Consider the following 13,376-nt stretch of genomic DNA (forward strand, 5'->3'; position numbering starts at 1 on the left):
AAGGTTAACTAATGCCCTGGATGATGATGTTATTGATGTGTTCTTATATAATTAAATGTGTTATAAGGCTAAAAATAGAGAGGAGGTGGCCTTATGTGGTATAACTTTTTATGGTTAGTTTATTGAAGCTGACACATAGAGTCAACAATTTTAAATTACAAGTTAAGCAAACGAGAGAAGTTCAGAAACTGCAAAAACAAGAAAGTTGCAATTCTAATCAATTTGAAAGAAGAAAAGCTTGTGCTAACTACTTGGCCAACGTTTGTTACATCTGACATGCATCACTGTAGTTTTCTTGCAGTACAGTAGTGTGATGTAAAGACTAGTAGCTCTTATTATATTCAGCTTTTGGTTCGATTAAAGGGAGACCATCTACCGTTTAACTTTAGCCAAAGATAGATGTTTTTTTAAGTCATGGACATGATGATTTGTCTCTTTTGAAGAATTTGTCAGTTGTTGGGGGCCACAGTTTATCCTCCATTAATGGTCTCTGCTAGCTCTTTCCTTACTATGCTCCCAATATCTTCATTTTACCCTACACATCTCAGTTCCGGAAGTGCATAAAGGTTTTTCAGTTGAAAAAAATCTCTAGCCCCCAGTTAAGATCAGGGAGAAATGAAGATTTTTCTCTGCAAATGGCGTCCTGATAAATGAGATCGCATACAATTTCTTCTTTTCCCATGTTTTAAAACCATGATATTGGTTCATTTCCAACCTTTGCAGGTTCTATTAATGACTGAGAGTCATGAGATATAAGTGTGAAGATATTAAAATTGATTGAAAATTAATTATAAAAAAAGGTAAAATTAGAAAGCATTTTTTTTCTGGAATTACTGTTGAAAAAGCAATGTCAAAGTGCAAGTGTAATCAGAGGATGTATGTCCTTACATGTATATATGTGCAAATGGTTTTTGGTCATAAAGCTAATAATGCTCACATCATTTAGTATTAATAGCAGCAAACACCGTGCAGAGTGATGGGCTGCATTGTACTAAAATACTTCCTACTCGCACAAAAGAGCTGGAGAGAAAGAGAGCATGAGTGATGGAAAGAGAGAGAGAATCTGAGTCGTTGATCCATTGAAACCTAGCCATTTTAGTAGGAAAAGACTCCACATAAGAACGTACAAGACAGCCTGCCAGTGCAATGGGAGGCAAAGATTAGTCATGTCTAAAGATGCCCATCTGGTGTTTTTTCACAATTGCTGGCATATCCATGTGTTTTTTTCTTCAACAAATTTTGCATATTAAAGTGGGCTTTCTTTTCGATGCAAGATTCGTCAACCTTTTATTCCTTTACAGAGGATTGCTTGATTTCAAAGTATTCAATTATTGTCGAAATTCAAACTCATGCTTTAAATGATGCACACTATCAGTCTCTGATTACCGACTCTTCTTGCTTTTCAGAAACAGTGAAACATGCTGAAAGATTATTCTGTTCTGATTATTCAACCATGTCATTATAAGCATTAGATATTAATTCCATATTTGGCAATATTTTGATGGAAAGGAAGAAAATAGGAGAGTAGAATAAATAAGGAAATCCTTTATTTGTTTTTTCGTTACCTTGTTTGTATGAAAGGAAAATTAAAAAAAGGAGAAATGAAAATAGTTGGAAAATTAATAATATGAGAAAAAGAAAATAGTATGTGTTAAAAATGCTAGTTTATCCTTTTACTTATACATATTCAAATTTGATTATATATGAATTTAATTGTCTTCACGTCTCTATTTTCTTTCCGAATTGAAACGACTATTATTAAATTTAAAATTCATTTCAAGTTAACTCAATTTAGTAAAAATACTATTGTTAAATTTAAAACAAATCTAATTCATCCAAGTTAATTCAAATGGAAGAATGATTAAAATCTTTATAAGAAGCACAGTTAAATTTAAGTCAACTCTAATTCATCCCAAAAACTATCTCAACGAACTCCAAAAGCTACCTCAACGTGAGGACAGGAGGAATATAGACCTTATACCCGTATTCCAAATCGATGTAGAATTCAACAATTATATAAAAAGAAAATAAATTGTTATTTTCCTCTAAAAAAATTCACATTTTACCAATATTTTCCCTTTATTTTCTCTCTCCAATACAAAAATAGGGTAAAAGAATACACAGTATTCCTTGCACCGTGAAATAGAACAGCAATTAGACAGATAACAGCGACTTTGATCCAGTTAAAACAAAGCATGTGCAGAGACCATTTCAAGATGCATATATCTGCAAAACATTCTTGAGTTTCATGAAGAATCGTTCGTAACCATAAACTAAAAATATGAAAGATGTAAAAACTGCGTTGCAGTCCTACAAGGCATTAGGGGTTGGCTGGGCTACCAAAATGGAGCGAAGTTCTTTAATTTGCTTCGTCATATCATGAAGACAGGCAACTTCTGCATGCAAAAATTTTTATTCCAGCAATATGACTACCGATGCTAAGCCGTAACCCTTGACCGACCTTTTGCTATTCTTCGTGCAATGACTTTCCTACCACCCTTGGTTGCTTTGCTGCGCATATACCAAATTGCATTAATCACAAGGGCCTGTTCAGTTCAGCAATTTTACTCAATACACACGCATAAACCTTTCCTAATCTTTGAGCAACGACTTTCCTACCACCCTTGGTTGCCTTGTTACTCATGCATCAGGAATTTGTCTCAAAAGTTGCAAAACAAAGAAGCATCCCTGTAAATCCAACATTGTCATGCAAATTGTGCACTTACATCGGATGTCCTGATCTCTTTATTTGATGTTTTAAGAGATTAAAAATAATTCCTCTGTTCTCATTTCTCAAGAAATTTGCTGATCTTTTTGTTATTTTACTGATAGAATAGATTCCAGATCATTGATATCTGGCAAAAGGCTAAGCAGAAGTGATCTTAATAAAAGAAATGTACCACTAGTTTGTCTTCTGTATAAGGGAGTTCAGAAACAACAAAAGTATGCACGAGTTCTCAGAATTTTCACTTCTTGTTGAGAGGAAGAGAGAAATACCGTGCAAAAAAGCCATGATTTCTCTTACGCCTGATGAGGCTGGGTTGAAATGTCCTCTTAGGGAATAAGAGCATTGGCTCACTTGATGAATCACCTGAACAGGATCAGACCAGTCATGCGTTAATCAAGGAGGAGAAGCAAAAAGTTATAGTCATTGGCCAGGCCAGCCCATGCAACCTTGTTGTTGAATATGCATCTAAACTGTAATGCTTAGTAACAATTACTTATTATAGGCCAAATTTTGCAAGCAAAAACGCTATCCACTCAACACTACTCTATTTTCATTTCTTTCCAGGAATCTGTGTAAAGTATTTTCATTCTAATGATTTTTGCAGAAATAAACAAAAGATATCTGAACCTCATTAAAAACCTTGCAATGAGTGGACTGAATAATTTTCCATGAGCAAGAGAACAAACAAAATAATTGTTAGAATAGATCAATCCAATAGCAGATTGCAACAACTCTGTAGGATTATCAAAGAAACTGGTGAATACATTTAGTGATAATGTGATATACATCAAAGAAACCTTTTCCCTGTGCTGTTCTCAACCATATATCTAATCCAGCAAGTATTAGATTCCTCAACAGTAAGATAACCCCATTGCATCAAAGAAAGAAAGCATGTGTATCATGAGCGTCATATCACCGTGTCCTAAGATTCCTTAGAATGTCATCCTCCTAAAACGATATCCACTTCTAAATATCATTAATTGCATACTGTACAAAGATCACAATGAGACGAAAAACACCACCAAAGTTACTTGGAGTTTGCAAATAAATTTATGCCTCAGAAAACAATTCCATAGGTCTTGTTTCCAAATAAAACACACATTTCAAATTACAAAATAAAGCATTGAAGGTCCAATGGTGCAGGTGTCCTGAATATCATCTGGAATATAAAGGTTAATCTAGAAACGGAATATAATATTGTAATGCATGACAGATATCATCCGCTGCAGTAAGAAAGGCAAAAGCAGAATTGAGAGTCCAAATTAAACCGAATACCGACTAATCTAATATGAAAACCATAAAAAGCGGCTAATACAAACAACCTCCCAATAGTGCACAAAAATTCACCAATGACTAAATAGAAGCATATACATATGTCCAAAGCTGCTTATTGTAGCCTAACTATAGTTTTATTCTGTTAATCAGCTCTGCAACACAATCAATGAGAATGACTTGAAATTTAAAGATATATGATCAATAAGGACTCAAACAGTTGACCTTCTTTCTATTCAGCCTTTTTATTATTTTAAAACACGTCTAAAATTTTCACCAAAAAGTTGGTTGTAGCAAATGCAGATTAAAAATGCAAATGCGCAGATAAAAAGATTCCATGGTACAAGTTTCCTTGTAAATGTCAATCACTTAAATGACCATAATTGAGGTGGAAGGAGTTATCAATTTACAATTCCTAGAAGAAACAGTCGTCTCCAGCTGCTTTTAAACAGTTAGACAAAAGCATCATTCACTTAAACAGCGTGACATACAAAAAAAATTGACAGTGGTAAGATCAAAAGCTCAATTACGCATTCAGTTAGGTGCCAGTCATGTACAATCCAACAACAAAAAAGAAAAGCAATGTGCTTTTCTCCTAAAAGTATATGCATATGTACGAATATGAGAGAGAGAGAGAGTACCGTCCGGCAAGAAGAAACGAAGAGAAGGCAAACCGCAGGGATGAAAAAACTCTTCATTGGAGAGTTTATTGAAGGAATGGGCGTCATTTTGGGTCAAATGAAGAGATGTTTGAAATTTAGAGAGAGAAGGGAATAGCCGAGGAGTGATTTCAAAGCCGCGAGATAAGAGCTGAGAATTCGGGTTAGGGTTTTGGTGGAGAATCGGATTTGATAAGAAAAAGCGATTCATCAGTGAAGCTCCGGTTCGAATTAGAGTTTTGGACGCCATTGTTTCGGAGAAATGATCTGTTTTCCCCAACGAAAAACCCTAGCGAAGCTTGAAGGGAAGTGACCCAGAGAATTAGAATACAGATTGGGCTTCAAAAGTCCACAATTCCTCCAAAAGTCTCGAATGTCAAATTCATTGGGCCTTACGGCCAATGACCTATGTTATGGTGCCCTCTAGAAATGGAATGAATAAAAAATTTCACAATAATTCAACTTAATTCTATTAATTTTTTTTATTAAAAATAAAAAATATATATATTTTTTTAATTTTTAAAATGAAACCATTAACAAATTATGCTTAATGAAATTGAACTGAATTGTATTTTTTACATACTTTGCAATGATAGATCAATTTTTAAGTACTCAATCCCTTATTTAAAAGAATATCAATCAATCAAATCAAATTTAATCAGAAATGAGAAACTAAATATAAATAAAAATAAATATTCAATAGAATTTTTTCAAAAAAAACAGAAAAGAAAAGAGATATTTAAGTTACAGTAAGCAACAGTTGAGAGAACATGAGAGTATCCATAATCATCAAACACATGTTGAGAAATAAAATAGAAAATACAAATCCAGAGTGGAAGGAGGGAAGGGATTAGAGGAGAAGGCAAAGTCACAGAATTAGGACCTGCCCATTTTAGATTACATTCCTGTAGGCAACAACTAAAATTACAAACCACCCAACTCCAACAAAATATTTGGGAAAATTAAATTAAGGTTAATTTAAAAGAAGGTGAATGCAAAAGGCACAAATCAATTAATAACTAATTTAACACAACTGGAAATGTATACAAAATCGCTGGTTATATCATTTCTATGTAGATTTTCATTGGCCCCCAGTGAGTGCTGCAGAAGAAATCCAATCTGAGGCCGCTACACGAATGTCTGTCTCCATATGTTGTGAAAGCAATACAGGGGTTATTGCAACCTAGTGTTCAAATCAAAAATAAGTACCAAGTTTATTATATGTATATTCAACAAGTAATGCCAAAAAAATAACTCTTCAAAATCACAACTATTGCTACAATGATGGTTCCATATCAGCAAAAGCTACAGGCTTGTAAAATACATTAAACCATTGCTCAAGTTGATGTCTTGGTAATTTCACACATGAACATTTAACTTACAAATCCATTTTCAAGTGCTCTGTAATCCAGATCCTCATCAGTATCTTCGTGCTCCTTGTCAAGAAACTGAAAATCAATACACACCAATGCTAATTTAGTTCACCAGTGTAGAGCAACCAATAAGTTTTTGTGGCAAAAGAGCACAGACCAGTACTGGCAAGCAAGGATAATCTGGCTAAAACCAAACACACACACATAACAAAAAATAGAAGATAAGGACATCTGTGGTATAAGAACAGTTCTATTCTAAAAAGGAAAGATATGCAATGACAACATGTTTCTTGTAGTTCTGCATCAATTACAATAGTTCTTGATTAGCAATTTCAAGCAACTTCATTTCTTGTAGTATTATAAGCAGGCCAAAACAGCTTCCAACAAAAAGTTCGAACAAACTGGAAAAAGTATCCTCACAAGTAATCAAGTTTCCTACTGGATGTACAAGTGCTAAAGTTATTTGGACCTAATAAACTTGAACTGAAACAAGCCATTTGAAATCATTCTTGCCACAATTGAAAAACCATAACTGGACTTGCTCCCATACATAATATTAGTAAAGCTTTTTTTTTCATTTACCTCAAGACGAAAATACTTTTTCACCCGATTGGCATCAGATTTGCCTGCAGCCCCAATTGATTCAATTTCAACATTCTTCTTTTGTGTGGTTACACGGCGAGCTGCACCCTGAGTATACCAAAATAAATAATACCATCAGCGAGAGAAAAATGCATATTGATCGTTCTTTTCTAGAAGAAATTACAGAACAATAGGAATAATGCAAAGATTTATAGTGAGAGCTACTTACAGCAGCAGAAGCATCTCGACCAAGCTGTGCAAGTTGGATACCAAGACTTTGTTGGTTAGACATGAAATGTCCAGCAGAAGGGTTCCGGTTAGCTGAAACAGCTCGCCAGCTAGGCACAGATCTCCACATACTTTGTTTAGTCAATTTGAAACCCTACAAATAAAGACCCCAAGCCAAAAAGAGAAAAATTGTAGAGTATTAGCTGAAAATTTTATCACAAAATGAACACAAGGAGAGAGAAGGCACCAATTCTTTAAAAGCCACCTATTGCATAAAAAATAACAATGCTCATGCAAGAGAAGTAGGAAATTATCACCAGAAAATAGGTAAAACATTGTATTACTTTATCATGACAGGTAAAAGGACGAGACGGTTTTACAGATATATGTAATAATAGTGAACAATCAAATAATATATATATATATATATATATAAGAAAAAGAAGTTGGGGGAATGAGAATTAGAGAGAAGTGGGAGGGGTGAGAATTAGAGGAAGGGGGTAGAGAGAAAGACTACAAGGTAATACGGAAAAAGAAATTGTTCTTGACTTGAGAAAAATTTATGTTTCAGATCAAGCCATAAAGTCAATCAAGCAACACTAACAGATCAAAACACAAGCCATTCTCTATGACTAGAGCAACAGAAAATAGTTTACATCTTCAGTTTTGTTGAATGCTTTGAAGTTGAAGAGGACACAACTAAGAGTTAAGAAACCCAAGAAAGGTTCATAGTGAACCCTGTAAAAGGCAGAGGATGGTGATACCATATATGTTGAAACTTGAAAAAAATATTCCTATCATGCCTACCACATTAGAAGCAGGGGAAAGTCTAGCCTAAACCCAGTCTACATGCATCCAAACCACAATAAACCACCCATTTTACATGCAGGGCTCACATGTTTACGTCTTGGGTCTATGGTGGACTGGATTTAAGCTAAAAAAAAAAAATCTTAAAAGCAATATATCCACAAAAACTTTGGAAGTTGGTGTGATCTTATAAAAAGTTATTCAAAGGGCATCTCAGCATGGCATTGAAGTCGCAAATAGCATAGTTCAACAGCAAGTTATTTTCATGGAAATTTTATTTAGGTGTAAGGTGTCCGTACTCCATTCCATGAGAAAATCTATGCCAAATGCTTATCTTAGGGCAGATGATGCTAAAAATGTCAGTTAACAGCTGTCAATGAATAGGAAAAGATTTGTTTTAGGCCACAATCAACACCCTCAAACTTGAGAACCTTAATCAGTTTTCTAATAAGCCACAACTGCAGCCCTTTTCCTTCATCAATTGCTGTTTGTAATTCTTTTCCTGATTAAAAGGATTTATATGCCCTTTGCCTTGATGTTGGAGTAACTAACTATTTCCTCAACAAACTGATGTGTCAAAAGTCTATAAATGGATACAATTTTTGCAATAATTACCTAGTTGATAATTACAACTGCTGCTAAAACTAAATTTAATAAGAGTTTCCACAACAATCTAGGATAACCTCAAAGCAGCTGCTAATGGACCCAATTGACTGTTTTAAGATTCTGGAAACAACAGTACCAGCCAGTACAAGACCATTGATGAATCATATCTTCTGTTACTTAGATCAATGAAAATGGACCTCATAATGATTACCTACACTTCATGTAGCCTTGCGGGGGAAAAGGTTAGCTGCTAATGCTAAAGAAAGTTAACACCTCCAAGTATAATATTCTACAACTTTGCAAAAGCTACAAATGCACATAGACATGGATTCACCTAAGCTCCAAACTTTAAACTTTAAAGTTCCAACTTCCAAGAGCACAAGTATCCCTCCTAAAACCATGTTTTCTTGTGACCATCCAAACTAGCACATCAAGTTACAAAGAGAGAGAGAGAGAGAGAGAGAGAGAGAGAGAGAGAGAGAGAGAGAGACTTATTTCCTTAATTAAAGATAAAACTTTCATTTTGTATCCCTCCTAAAACCATGTTTCTTGTGACATTCAACAAAATTGTACAAAGGCCACTTTCCACAAAATTCAGAACACACCTGAAATATATTTATTTTAGGTGGAGGCATTTTCTAATGAGAAAACATCTATGAACAGATAAAATCCAAGAACCATTGCCAAGATCACATGAGTATGACAATTACCTTAAGTCAGGAAGCATTTTATCAACTTATCAAAAGCCTCCTCAAATTCTCAGGAAAAAAAGTATAAAAATGCTTACCTTATTCGTAGATGGAGATGTGGGGATTTCTATGTGCAGAGAGCAACTCTTTGGGAAAGTCCCCTTCTCAATATCTCTGACAGCAGCTTTGATCAATGGCAGACAAACAGCTACTGCATCCTTAAAATGACTTTCCTGGCTTTCATTCTTCTTCCTATAGGGATTAAAACTCTTAAAACATTGTATATATGTAAGAAGAAAAAAACAACTAAGTCTACATCAACTAACCAGTTTAGTGATATTGATAGAGATGGGACACCAGAAATTAATGCCTCTCTAGCTCCAGCAACAACACCTGAATAAAACCTAGTCGAATTTCAAGAAACAAATAACCTTTAGCCACCAGAATGGATTAGAACTGAATGCATTTGTTGGGGAAATGATAAAACCCAATGAAGGATGTGCTGATTCTACAAATAGCCAGTTATAACTCCACGTAAGCATATTTAACCATTTGAACATGATTCTACATCTTCACTGACATACTATTAAACATTCAAAGAAAACAATAGGGGAATGATGTAAAATCTCTTCAGAGTGCTTACATGTGATTACCACAGCTTGATCCCTGGTTAATTCCACTAATCACCTGAAAATCAAATCAAATTTAATTCCTTAAGAAGCTATTGGCAGCAAAATCTATATGTAATCTCACACATAAGGACATATTAAAGCTAACCAGCAAAGGCTTTGACCAAGAAAACAGTGCTCCAGACAGTGCTAAGGAGACGCAATCCACTGGAGTCCCTGAGGGACAAGTACCATCACCAAATCTTATTATTACTACAAGCAATAGGAACTAAAAGGTGCACATTCTAGCTGACATATGGAGCCAAATATATCAACAGGATAGATGGTCTACATAACAATTGCAAATTATTCATTGTAATTCTAGCCAGAAATAAAATGGAAAATTATAAGTCAAAATCAACAGATGTGAATACATTGAAAATAACTAGACATCATTCAACTTCAACAAATTCGTAAGTAAACAATTTAATATCCTAATTCAATGAAATCAGTTTATTAATAGGCAAGAGTAAAATCAGAATGTCGTCCTACCTGAAACTTCATAAGCTTTGGCACCCTTAATATTGGCAGAAGTCACAGCAATTGTTTCTTGTAGAGTAACCGAATGACCAGATACTGATTTGTCCCTATACCAACGGATTCAAAAACTAAAGAAATCACAAGGTGTTACCAAATTCATTTCTGGTTTCTGGCCAAAAAAAAAGAAGTAGAAGGCAGCAATCTGATGCACAGAATATCTCATTTAAAAACAGAACCGCAACGGAAAACAACATTAGGCAAATACATATAAGGTACAGATGCGACAGAAATAAGAAGCTACACATACACCCCCATGTGAAAATTTATCATATACTATAACAAAAATGAAAGGAAGAGAACCCACTTTTGCAGAAACAAAAACCAAATCCAAACACAAATAATACGCCACAGGTTCAAAAATTAAAGGCATCCCACTTAAGCAGAAAAGAAAGGCAATAATAATTATCACAAATTAAAGAGAAACCACATACCCAGATAAGGTAATTAACACTAGAGACCATCCAAAATAAACACAACTAAGTTAAAAAGAAAGGAAAACCCACGATTGCGGCGCGCAGACATGAACATTGTAAAGGCCTTCATGTACGAGAGCTTGAACAAGAAAAACAAGACCAGGAGACTCAATCCCATCTCCATTAGTAACCAAAACAATAGGGTTGGAATTTTCTTCAGCCTCGGAAGTATTTTCAACAGAAGTACAAGTAGAGGGTTCAGTTGATTTATCATTACTATTATCTTCTTCACCCTTTCTGCTTGACAACACTTCCTGGAGATTGGAAACCAACCCAGGAGGCAGGAAGTTGTTCTTCACAGAAGTCATTCTAAAAACTGAAAATTTTGAAGAAATGCAAGGAGAAAGCGAGATGGGTAGGTCTGTACAAAAGAATCAAAACCCTAGAGAGAGAAAGGAGGAAGAAAGAGATAGAGGAGCGAAAAAGGAGGGTAATAAAGAGCTGGAAATGAAAAAGGGAAATAGCTGGATAGACCGGGTCTATCGGGTTTACTTGATAGAGATAGAAAGCAAACTCCACAGAGAGAGAGAGAGAGAGAGAGAGAGAGAGAGAGAGAGATTAGAGAGGAAGAGAATGGCCGTTACAAAGAGGCATGATTAAGGGAGGAGGTTGAAGAAACAGTGTGCTTTGTCGTCGAAAGAGACAGCTTAGGATTTTTTTTTTTTTTCCAATTTTCCTTTCATGTTTATTAAATATTTATTTTAAAAATTTTAATATAAGTTTAAATAAATATATAATATAATTATTTATTTTTAAAAATTAAAATTAAAATTATTTTATTGAATAATGTGCTACATCCACACATGAATTTTGCCGTTTAAGATTTTTGGCCTTTATAAGATTTATGAGATACGCTTAATTTTGGACTTCGTGCCCTTTCATCTTATGCCATTCATGTTTGTACCTTCTCCCTTATTTCAACGTTCAGGATTAAATAAATTATTTTTTGAAAAGTAATTTATTTTTTCATAATAAAATAAAAAAATATTTTAATTTTTAATAAAATTAAGAGAAAATAACTGATCAAATAAAATAACAAAGAGATTAGATCATATGTTCTGACATAGTTACATTATCTCCTAGATTTTTTTATTATTATTATTATTATTGTTATCAGGTGGGTATAAAAATTATTCCCTACAGTCTGCATTCTTTTTAAATTAGTGTAGTAAATTAAAATTTTATTTTTGTTTCACACTATAATTAGCTCTTAAAATTTTATATTTTTCAAAAGAATTGAAAGTTTTATTTAATTTTTAATTATGACGTACCATTCATCAATTTATTTATTTATTAGTTAATAATAAATAAACCCTACATTGCCTATCCTACTAGAAATTGCTCATAACATACGCGCAAAGGAAACGAGAGAGAAGCCTTGATGAGGATTTTTTTTTTTTTTTTTCTGGCAGATGAAGAATTTAAGGTATAGAAGAAAAGTTGGCAAGATTGTATTGTTAAAGAAAATAAGTAGAAAAAAAATTAAAAGCAGTGACATTGGAGAGAGTTTAGGGAAGGTGAAATCTTGAATTAGTCAACTTTTCAATCAATTCTCAACTAATTACCTTTTATTTTTCTGCTCTATCTCCTAACATTTACGTAGATTTGGGTTAGGGTTAGGGTTAGGGTTAGGATTAGGATTAGGTGAGCTAATATTAGTTCATGTACGTTCCAATAATTATATTAATTATTGCACCAAAGCTGGCTTCTGCTTTTCGAAATTTTTGGTGAACGGATGTAATAGTTCATCATAATGATGCTTATTAAGAAGATTTTATAGCGGCCTACCTGCCTCATTCGAATTGTGATTCTAACATTTTCATTAGCAAAAAAAAAATAATAATAATATTCTAAATATAATTAAAAAACATATCTTTCAAATTATGTAAAATTTAAATTTTAAATCAAAACTTTTATAAGAATTCAGTTTAATTCTTTTTTTTTATCAAATTCTTTATTTAAAATGGATGAACTATTTTTTTTTTAACTTCTAAAATTTTTACTTTTAAAACAAATGAATTTGTGCATGATGTTTTTTATTTTTTTCCAAAATAAATCATGTCATACTGAAGGAGCATGAATTTGATGGTTGAGTTAAATTTCTATAAGCAATGGTGCCCATTGTTGCAAATTAAATATATGGTAAAACCTATAATGCAATGCAATCCATATCTAAAAAAAAAATATTTAGATTTAATCTAATGATAAATATATCAGAGTAAATATTAGAGATTTTAAATTTTTTTTCTCTCCATCTTCAATTTTCAAATTAAATAAAAAAAATTATTGAGTTAAATTAGACCAGCAAAACAATAGTGGGTTGAAAAACGATAATTTCTCGTCCTTTATAACCAATTACCCTTTTAATTTTTAATCATATATAAAAGTCAAAAGTAACTCTAGATTCTGTATCCACATTGCCTATTATTAGTGCGAATTTGTTCGCGATATTCAGGGCCAGAGCAGAGAGCAGTATTCAGACTTGCATGATTTCACCTTCTTAATTGTTTTGTTGACTTTTTTGCCACGGTGGGATTAGCCCATGCATCATCAAAATAGCAAAATTACTTCAAAAATTTAGCTTTCAATCAACCATAACAATCATCATTTCAAAATAACAACACCTAAGGACCTTATCTTATGTCAAGCATTTGTTTTATTTAACATACCAATACCTAAGAATCTGAGAATTTTTTCCCCAAAAAACAAAAAACAAAAAAAAAAAAACAGAAATGTCAAAGTATGAGTTTT

The 13,376-nt window shown here is 33.3% G+C and overlaps 2 protein-coding genes across 2 annotated transcripts; both read right to left on the reverse strand.

The window, feature by feature from the left end:
- Positions 1 to 2,104: 2,104 nt before the first annotated feature.
- Positions 2,105 to 5,054, reverse strand: LOC110625940. Its single transcript, XM_021771652.2, has 3 exons — positions 4,642 to 5,054; positions 2,998 to 3,091; positions 2,105 to 2,511 (listed from the first exon to the last, which is right to left on the reverse strand). The coding sequence occupies exons 1-3, from the start codon at positions 4,907 to 4,909 to the stop codon at positions 2,439 to 2,441; spliced, it is 435 nt and encodes a 144-aa protein (XP_021627344.1). The 5' UTR covers positions 4,910 to 5,054; the 3' UTR covers positions 2,105 to 2,438.
- A 365-nt stretch (positions 5,055 to 5,419) lies between these two features.
- On the reverse strand, positions 5,420 to 11,203 carry LOC110626959 (5'-nucleotidase SurE). Its single transcript, XM_021773160.2, has 10 exons — positions 10,656 to 11,203; positions 10,105 to 10,199; positions 9,722 to 9,789; positions 9,588 to 9,631; positions 9,271 to 9,348; positions 9,043 to 9,196; positions 6,844 to 6,996; positions 6,615 to 6,722; positions 6,042 to 6,107; positions 5,420 to 5,842 (listed from the first exon to the last, which is right to left on the reverse strand). Exons 1-10 carry the CDS (start codon positions 10,931 to 10,933, stop codon positions 5,741 to 5,743), a joined length of 1,146 nt encoding a protein of 381 aa, XP_021628852.1. The 5' UTR covers positions 10,934 to 11,203; the 3' UTR covers positions 5,420 to 5,740.
- Between the last annotated feature and the right edge of the window lie 2,173 nt (positions 11,204 to 13,376).

Source organism: Manihot esculenta, chromosome 11 (assembly GCF_001659605.2).
Source record: "Manihot esculenta cultivar AM560-2 chromosome 11, M.esculenta_v8, whole genome shotgun sequence".
Lineage (NCBI taxonomy): Eukaryota > Viridiplantae > Streptophyta > Magnoliopsida > Malpighiales > Euphorbiaceae > Manihot > Manihot esculenta.

Bases quoted from the DNA above. Each gene is read 5' to 3' on its own strand.
- LOC110625940 (XM_021771652.2), bottom strand. From the start codon at position 4,909: ATGGCGTCCAAAACTCTAATTCGAACCGGAGCTTCACTGATGAATCGC. The intron at 3,092-4,641 runs GTACTCTCTCTC...GATCCTGTTCAG, and splicing joins TCGTTTCTTCTTGCCGGACG to GTGATTCATCAAGTGAGCCA. The intron at 2,512-2,997 runs GTATTTCTCTCT...GTATATGCGCAG, and splicing joins AATCATGGCTTTTTTGCACG to CAAAGCAACCAAGGGTGGTA.
- LOC110626959 (XM_021773160.2), bottom strand. From the start codon at position 10,933: ATGACTTCTGTGAAGAACAACTTCCTGCCTCCTGGGTTGGTTTCCAAT. The intron at 10,200-10,655 runs GTGGGTTTTCCT...CCGTTGGTATAG, and splicing joins CATGTCTGCGCGCCGCAATC to GGACAAATCAGTATCTGGTC. The intron at 9,790-10,104 runs GTAGGACGACAT...CTTGTCCCTCAG, and splicing joins CAAAGCTTATGAAGTTTCAG to GGACTCCAGTGGATTGCGTC.